Source organism: Hetaerina americana, unplaced genomic scaffold (genome assembly GCF_022747635.1).
Source record: "Hetaerina americana unplaced genomic scaffold, ioHetAmer1.1.p SCAF_37, whole genome shotgun sequence".
Classification (NCBI taxonomy): domain Eukaryota; kingdom Metazoa; phylum Arthropoda; class Insecta; order Odonata; family Calopterygidae; genus Hetaerina; species Hetaerina americana.
Window position 1 is genome coordinate 324,607 of NW_027286952.1, and position 9,523 is coordinate 334,129.

The 9,523-nt window shown below is 43.5% G+C and overlaps 1 protein-coding gene across 1 annotated transcript in view; it reads right to left on the reverse strand.

The window, feature by feature from the left end:
• Window positions 1-9,215, reverse strand: part of SCOT (Succinyl-CoA:3-ketoacid CoA transferase) — a 29,202-nt gene extending 19,987 nt beyond the window's left edge. Inside the window, exons 1-6 of the mRNA XM_071589340.1 lie at window positions 9,039-9,215; window positions 8,851-8,959; window positions 8,497-8,723; window positions 4,823-4,951; window positions 4,616-4,749; window positions 2,863-3,031 (exon numbers count right to left, since the gene is read on the reverse strand). Of these exons, the coding sequence (XP_071445441.1) occupies window positions 2,863-3,031; window positions 4,616-4,749; window positions 4,823-4,951; window positions 8,497-8,723; window positions 8,851-8,959; window positions 9,039-9,119 (849 nt within the window). The 5' untranslated portion in view covers window positions 9,120-9,215. The remainder of the gene's footprint in view (window positions 1-2,862; window positions 3,032-4,615; window positions 4,750-4,822; window positions 4,952-8,496; window positions 8,724-8,850; window positions 8,960-9,038) is intronic.
• Between the last annotated feature and the right edge of the window lie 308 nt (window positions 9,216-9,523).

Below are 9,523 nucleotides of genomic sequence, written 5' to 3' on the forward strand. Positions count from 1 at the left end.
CACAGCATCTGTTCCTCAGTGAGGTGGCTACAAAGGCATCTGACCATTGAGTGATGGTGTCATGGTAAAAACATTATTGAGGAAGGCAATGGGAAACCACCTCAATTATTATTCCCAAGACTTTTAGTATGAACACTATGATGAAAATGAGTCCTGGCAAATAGGCACTCAGCCCTGTCAGCAGAGTGTCATCCCCAGGAGAGGGAGAGGCAAGGCTTCCGTGATCATCATCTCATGAAACCCTCGCAAAGTGAAAGCGACAGCAGCAGCAGAGAAGAGGACCAAACTAGCTAGAATAGGGACTAGGAATATTGGGATTGTGTTAAGACAAGGGAAATTAGAAACTAAATAGTCAGCTATGGAGAGAGGAAATATAGATACAGTTAAACCCCTTACATGCACTTTTCCAGGAACGCCAGATAAACAGAGTAAAATGCTTGAAAATCAAAATGTTTGGAAAAGTAGAATTTTCAACTTCACATGTTTGATTTGACATTGTCTGAAGTATCATCATCATCTTCACTATGAATGTCTTCAACTGTAATTTCTTCATCGCAAGCAACATAAAATCCAGCCTTCCTTAAGCAGTTGCACAGAGTTGTCGAGTCCTTTATTTGCTTCCAAGCCCATGATATGTTGCGTAAAGCAACCAGTGCTTACTTTGATTGACTTTATAATCCTACCATAATCATGCTCATGCATGATTTTCTGTGCATAATCATTCTTCAACAATGTACCTAACATGAGTGAATTATCCAGCGGTTGGAGATCACTAGTACAGTTTGCAGGAAAACATTGTGACCGGACAGTTCTCAGGCGTACATTTGGCAGATGGCCTGGACGTGGATCAATGAAGAGCAGAATTTTCCAGTTCTGAGACCCCATTCTAACATAGTATGGAGCTCATCCTTGAATATTTCAGAGGTGCTTTGTAAATTTGCTGTACATCTAGTGGGCAACTTTTTCAAATGCCTTTGCCGGCCCCGGTGGCGGCGGGGGTAACGTCCTCGTCTGCCATTCCAAGGGTCGCGGGTTCGATTCCCGCCTGGGTGAGTTTCCCTCCATCTAGGGCTTGGGTGTTTGTATATGTGACATTGTTATCGTTGTTAATAGTTCGATGTAAAGGCCTAAATGTGCTGTTTTCGGACTTATACTGAATAAAAAAAAAAATGCTTTAAGCATCCAGTTCAAGGTGACATACCAACCACTCGTGGCTGAAGCTTTCTCACTTCTGCCTGTATCTTTGAGTGATAAGATAGTAAGCCTTTGTTTGCCCAGCAACCCTCCATGACATTGCCCCCCCTTGAAGCAGCACAGTGCTTTTGCTGGCAGCTCATTAAACAAACAACCCTTTCTCGTCTGCATTGAAAACATTTTTCAGGCCATAGCCTTCAAAACGTTTAAACAATTCTGAATCCTTCCACCGAGTTGCAGTCGAGATGTCACCACATCTACTTTCACCACTCGTAGCCTTGTATACATGATTGCGCCTATTTATAAAACCCATCCAGCCAACTATTGAACGCAGTGAAATCTTTGATTCCCAATATTGTGGGAACGTGCAATATTCTGCACAAGTTGTAAAGAATCCAATGCATGACAAAATAAAAGATGGAGAGAAACCTTAGAGATTGTTATTCAGAGTAATTATTCACATTTGTATTTTTGAAATAACTTCATTTGTAAAGATTAAAGCAACACTACACCTTGCATCATGAATGTTAAAGTGTGATCTAGCTTTTTAGGATTCCCATTTAATCTTTGGAGTATGCTTCGCCAGAATGAGAGGGACTGAAGGTCAGCAGCAGCGCACCAAATTATGGCTCAATAAGGATGAAGTCACAACTTAAAATTTTGGGATTATTTTAGAATCTTTATCCCATGTCACACCCATTATCCATTCATTACCAAGCATTACATCATTCACTTTCTAAAAATAAAAATTTCTTTTTCCAAGAGTACTTCTTTTTCTCCACAGATGGAGCCGCAGCACAGTACAGAAACTGACACCAGGTTCTCAAGTGATAAGGATTTCCACGTTCCGGCATGAAGTGGCGTTTTGGTGCAAGTGGCGTATAAAAGAAATCTGATAATGATGTGCTTTACACGACTGGAACTTCATTGTTCTAAGTTCGGTGAGGCCCTCCTTCAAGTGTTTGGATGATATTATGGTGTGACTTAAAGATGACCACTTATCCGCAGGCATAGCTGGAATAAGCCTCTACAATACGCAGTGGAGGCACCGTGATGGTAGATGCCACAATGGTTTCGCAACGATCGTGGGTTTGAATCAGCTGTGGCGGCTTCCGATGCTACGCCCTTCTACAGTGCCCTTTCCTGTCCCTCAATGCATGGTGATGACGCAGTTAGGAAGTGAAAGGATTCCGACAAATTCATGACTATGCACCTCACTCTCTCCTCTTCACGAAATGCTAATGCCAACACAATAACTCAAGTTTTCTGGTCAAAGGAATTTTGACCAACTAACTTGCAAATTGAAAACACAAATTTGCAAATCCTGATTATCAAAAGCCAAGCGTGACTTGTTGGCAGTGCTACAGGGATAGTTTCTGCGGCAGCTTCACCGAAGCGCCCCATTGGGTGCGTCATGGATCAAACGAATGTCGAATGGGGGACTACTGCACATAATATTACCACCGTCAAGGGGGCACCCCGTGGATAGGGGAGGGGAAATGGAAGCAGGGAGGGAGGGTGGGAGGCACCGCAAGCCTACTTTCGATGACATACAATACGGAAGGGAGAGGGCTTGATGCACGGCCCATTCACATTCAAGCAGAGATGCTCAGAACTGAAAGTGATCCCTGCAAATGCCAGCCACAGCGGAGCACAGTCAGAGCTCACCTCGATTCTCTTCTCGTAGTTGGTGCCCTGGAAGACACGCTGCACATAGATGCTGGGCACATGGATGTCCTCGGGGGCAATGTCCCCCACCTCCACCACCTCCTCCACCTCGGCCACTGTCACGCGCCCCGCCTTGCACATTGGTGGGTTGAAGTTGCGAGCCGTCTTCCTGCCAAAGGCAAACACCCATTCACAGACTTTGCTTTCCCGGCAAGTCACGCTATTGCCACTTACATTAAACCCCATACATTAAACAGTGGCACCACTGGTAATCAATCACAACATTGAACAAGAGATGCCGGGATTGGAGCCGTGTGGTGGCTAATGAACCAGTTTCCCATGCAGAAGGCCTGAATTCGACACCTGGAGGCGACATACATTTTTCAAAGGTATCCCGATCCCTACTTTGGGTGCTTTGTGACGGGCGCTTGGAGTGAGTACAACACCCGTTGGATGGGATGTTAAATTGCAGACCCCTTGGCACCTTTCGAGAAGAGTAGGCTAATGCCGATGTCGGGTTTCTCCCCACCCTTCATCCTTTCCCATCCATCCCTATTGGTGCACATGACTTTACCAGTTGGTCACCACCACTTAAGGTAGTACTATAAAGAGGGGCAATTGTAAAATGGTCCCCTTTATAAACAATGACCCATTTAACTAATATTAGATTTTTCAATCACACAGATTCTACCTCTATCACAGGGAAAATTTTAATGTACGGGAATGAAACAGCAATCCCATCATAACCAATTGAATACCATTACATATGACATGAGTAACGTCTGCTGTTTCATAAATAGTAAAAAAGGAAGCACTAGACTAACGGGCAGTCACCCAAGGTTCATTTCTAAATGCCTCTAATCTCCCCGACCACCCTACTGCCCCCTCCCAGGGCCCTGGGGCAGGCAGTCGTTGGTTGGCCCCTGTCCTCTCTCATTCCATCTCAGCACTTCCGCATCAACAATCCCATTCCCCTCGGCCACTCACTCCATACATCAGCACCAAAATAAAGGCATTGACCTTTTGCAATACTATGTTGTTGGCTGCTTACCACACTATCATGTGCACTTGCTGAAATACTCTTTGAGATTCAACAGAGGAAGTACATAAATATTGTCAGCAAGGGTAGTCATGCCAAGCAGGGTCATTTTACACATTTGACTAAAGATCTAACAAAATTTATGTAGAAATAATGCCATTCACCATCAATTGCATGCAAGGGATTTATTATTTATTATTAATGTTTGGTACCGTCCCCGAGTGCCGCAACCTTTAAGTGGTTGATGGAACTCTCCATGAAATCTAATATTTCCTTTGTATCCAGGAGTACGCATTCACCTACACTTCCATCATTGGTGATACCACCAGAAAAGCAAAATATTCCAAATTATCGCCCTGAATGAATATTGAATTCAACATGGATATTTTAGGATTCCAAGTCAAAGCCAATGATTTATTGATAACTTATACGATGGGATCAGGCAATTAGCTGTATCTTCTTACTCTTTCAACTTTTTGTCTACCACGAACAATTTCTTACAATTGAAAATTTACTACGTGAGCAAGAGAGGGAACTTTCCCATCAGATTCTTCCCATCTTTCCTAGTGTTTGTCCTTATCCTGAGCTCACAGCCCTTTACTTTGGCTAACCTGATCTATTTTCCCAAAGTAAAGGGTCATGGACGTAAATACAAAGGATGAGAACCTTGCCTTAGAGTGGTAGTTAACCTAGAGGGCACGTCATCATATTCACCTGAAAATCAAATTCCCCGCCTTGTCTGCTCTCCACGCCTTGACGAGAGCATAGTCACCAGTGATCGCCTCCTCCATGATGTACTGGCGCCCACCAAATGTGCGCTGCTCTCTCGGGGAGCTTGCTATTTCAACCTGTGGACAAGGAGACACCGTAAGAGACAAATATACTGCCGGCAGTGAAACATCCAGCAACATGAGTGCTCACCTGTCCACCGCCACTGGGCACGTACTTGATGGGCGCGCCCCCCTCGTGGATCAACGTTCCATAGGCTGCCGTTGTGTAGAAGGCTGGAATGCCAGCGCCACCTGCCCTGAGCCGCTCCGCCAATGTACCCTGTCATGGTGGAGGAGGATTGGTGCTTTGCTGACACACGCTGGGCATTAAGTCTTTCACCGGGTCAGGTAATCAGCTTCCATCATTTTGGGGGCAGGGTCAGCCTTCAAAATGCCAGCATCTGATTATCTGACCAGGTGGATGGCCAAAATATACACTATTCAGGTTAAAAAGGAAATTCTCAACACGTAGGTTGATGAATTCCATAAGTGTACTTGAATCATATGACAAATAAAGTTGCTGCATGGGTAATACGTTCACAGTACATATATAGAGCGATTGCAGAGATGTGGTGACGGGGTCCAATGTCCCAGTCATCAATTCTCCCCGATAAAAAAGGGCCACATCATCACCTTCTGTGCTTCTTTGACATTAGGGTTGATTGAATATTTAATGGGGATCCTTCTCTCAATTATTTTGAATAACTTGCAAATTATCCGATGCCAATTCATATTAAAAGACCTGTGGTATACATCCCTAGCACTGGCCCTCATTCCATTATATTTGGCCAAGAGGGCCCCACTTTGAGACCCACCATTTGACCTACGTGCTCTCCCCTACGCTTCAATCTAAGAAAGCCCTGCAGAGCCTTAATGTTCAACCACAACACAGCTGGCGGCCTCGGACACGTAGTGAACACCACAGTGGTTCAGAGGGTTCCCACACCTTTAGACTACTGGCTGAGGGTCATCAGAGGAGGCCCCGATATCCCTGCAGACATGACAACTTCTGATTGGTGCCTCCCACCCCTCTCCAAACCAGAGCACCACCATCAATCCTCGGGACAAGGCTACAGCTTACAAGCACCACATCAACCCCTTCCGTGCCACCCACGGGTTGTGGATTGAATTGTGTCACTACTGAATTCAGAGGGTAAAATTAATACTTGAAGAGGAAATTTGCAGGGCACAAGAAGAAGGCATCATGGGTGATTTTCTCCACATGGCCAGAGAGGTTGGATAAATGAAGGCGCTTTGAAGAAGACTTCCCCTTAAGCTTGGGACGAGCAAAGCATGAGTACGCTCTGCTTTGGTTGCCTCCGCCAAGTCCATTGCAGGCTGTGAGGCTTCATCAAATTTGTTCAGATTCCATCTTCAAAACAAAACCAGTAAGGAGTGGTGTCATGCCCGACCGACCCTCTAGCATTTAATCCCACCAAAAGGTCACGGCAGGATAAGAACCTAGTGGCACAGAAAGCAGACAAGGGAAAGTCTGCGTTAGTTCATTGAAAAAGAAGACTACATGAAAGAATGTGAGGAGATCATTGAAATGCAATGACGTAGCCCTCCTAAAAAAAGGACTCAACAATCACTTTTCAATAGAGCTGCAGAAGTGTTTCTGACAATGTTCATCCGTTTATCTGACAATGCTCGTAATGAAAACAATTGTGTGATTCCAATGACTTTGAGAGCCCCGAGGTTCTTTGGATTACCCACGACGCACAAAGAAGACTTACAAATGAGGTCAGCACTGCCCAATACTTCTGCACCAAATCACTTGATTGCCAAGAAAGTGATTTCCTCGGATTTTACCCAGAAATTGGGAGTTAAAAACTCTATGGACTTATCCTGTAAGCTGGGAGAAGTTACCCACCCAATGAATTGCATCCTAGTATCCCTGGATGTAAGGAGTTTATTCACCAGCATTCCTCACAAAGAAGCATTACTGCTAGCGGAAGCCACACTAGTGAACGGTATTGTGGTCCAAGTGAGTTCTGAGCTAAGTTTGTTAATGGAGGTTTGTGTGCCTCAGAACTATTTCAAATTCAATGACAAAATTTATGACCAATGGAGTGGGCTGGCCATGGACTCCTCTTTATCACCATCAATAGCCAAAGTTTTCATGGATAGGAATGGGAACTATTTTCTTGTGACATAAAATGTCTTAACTGTATGTTTAAGTGGTTCCGCTATGTGAATGACATGTTTAGTGCGTAAGGTGACACTGTGAGACAGCTGACATTGTTCTTCAAAGCCTAAAACAAACAGAACAAAGTCATTCAGTTCACGACAGAAATAGAAGAAGGCTCCCTTAATTTGAAGATTTCACGGACTGGGAGGAGCCTTCAATTTAAGATCTTCAGGAAGAACATGGCGACTGACCAAACAATTCATGCTTCATTCACGCATCACATATCATAAAAGTACACAGCCTTCTATTCCTTCCTTCGTAGGCTGTTAGCCATTCCTAAGTAAGAGGAAAATCGGGAAAGGGAGCCGTCAATCATCAAACAAATTGCCACCAGTAACGGATATCAGGTTGACCTAATAAGTAAACTGCATTGTAAAAAATTGGAGAGAATAGCCACCAGACAAATGCACAGCAGTTTCAAAGACGAAAAAGTACAATGGAAAAAGTTCCCATAGCAGTGTTACATTTCCCTAATATCGCAAAGACCTTTCCCACAATACAAGATTGCCTTATTCAGTAAGCACAAATTAAAAAACTTCTTATCCTTTACCAAAGACAAAGTGGAAAAACTCGACAAAAGTGGAGTCGACAAATTACAGTGTAGGGACTGCCCGGCCATGTGCAGGGCAAATATCGGGCAAACCGGGAGGAAGTTCAAGGAAAGGATCCAAGAACTTAAGTATTGCTGCAGGAGGAATGATTCATGTTCTTTGTTTGCCAAACATCCACTGGACACCCAACACACTCAGTGATTGCACCCCTCAGCTTCTTCACTTTGAGAGCAAAGGGGTCAGGCTAGACATTCTGGAACAGTGGGAAATGCTTAAGAACTGAGGTGAAAACCTTCAAGTGAATGACATTGTTTTCCCTCTCCCTCCCCTCTCCTTGGGCTGGCAAAACACATGGGCGTTTGGAAGGGCCCCCCCCTGGACGAGCCACTCTGCCATTTTCCCCTTTCCTCCCCTTACTTTGTACCTAACTTATGAATGGCCGGTCTTGGACAGTGCTCTACCCCTCCCTTTACCATCCCTCTCCAACCAATCTCTAACCCACACCCACAACCAATATATTTATATCTCTGTTTGGATGTACCCTCTTAGCCTGAAGACGCTGCACTGCAAGGAAACCTGGGTTGAGATAAAGCTTATTTTTTATGAGGAGTTACAAAGCTTTGTTTTAACATTATTCATTATGGAAGAATTCCACAAAGTTACGCCTGAAACTATTCATTACAGAAGGAGTAACATTTTGACATGAAATCCAGCCACAGGAAATGTGGATGGAAGAGGTAATAGTATCGGGAGAAATACTATGAAAAGTATATGGTGAATGTAGTATATAAAGAGAAATAGGATTTGAAGGTAACCAATGGGGAGTTTTGAGTAAGTATGATAGATACCATATAATAAATTCATGGCATGATATAGATTTCATCAAGGTTTCTGTTTCGTACATTTCGAACCTTTTTCGAAACATTTGGTGAGACTGATAACAAGGGAACCCACTATTTCTTCCGAGAGAAATGGTTGTTTTTAGCAAGGCAAGCCGTGCGGTTCGTCACTGCCGTTAAAAATGCGCCAAGTTTTTTTTTCCATGCTACAGTACAGTGATCAAAAGGCTGATTTTTTTCTGACCTGTGGTGTAAGTTCCACTTCCAATTCTCCTGCTAAATACTGCCGCTCGAATTCTGCATTCTCCCCGACATAAGACGCAATCATACGCCTTATCTGCTTTTGCTTCAGCAACAGGCCCAAGCCAAAATTGTCAACTCCAGCGTTGTTACTGACAACGATTAAATCTTTTGTCCCAAGTTCAAGTAACGCTGAAATGAGGTTTTCTGGGATACCACAAAGGCCGAAACCTTAATTGATAAATATAAAAAAACACATTTAAAAACACAATTGGAGAGGCTCAAAGGGAGGCTATCGTGATCCAAAAATTTTTGCATCACCAAATACATAATACTCAACGCGTATGATGTTATATACCTCCAACTAGAAGTTTGGCACCGTCAGGAATATCCCGAATGGCCTCTACAGCGTTAGGATAAAACTTAGCATTTTTCTTTGCGTCAACTGAGAAATTGGTCGTTGATAACTGTTGACATGCAATCATACCAGATGATACACAACCACACGGGAAATATAAGAAAAACGGCAACAAGTTCCAGTCTTACCTTGAAAGTGTCATTCAAATTTATTTTAGTTATACACCGCCTCAAAGAAGGATATGAAATATGCCTTAACATTGAACTCATTTCTATGAGAGAGAAGTAAAACTTCGGAATTCACTGGCAGCGAGTCGTCACATCAACTTACGTCAAGGTCAACAAGAAAAACAACACTAAATATGAATACTCGCATAGAAAAAGCTGCGCAATGCGTAAGATTCGCTACTCTGGAGTCAGCTGTCGTTCCCGCGCATTTACAAACGAACTATATTGAGAAACGATTGGATGGGGTGCTTATAAACAACGGTATTAGGGTTATTCACTTACTATCAACCCCGTTGATATTAGCTTAAGGATATCATTATGATATCGGATACTATTATGCTGATGTCCATCCATTATTCTGGAAGCTTATGCCGTGACATGATAGTATAATTTAAATGGAATCATCTAACGCGGTGGTATTTGGTTTTCATCGCCATGCAACACAC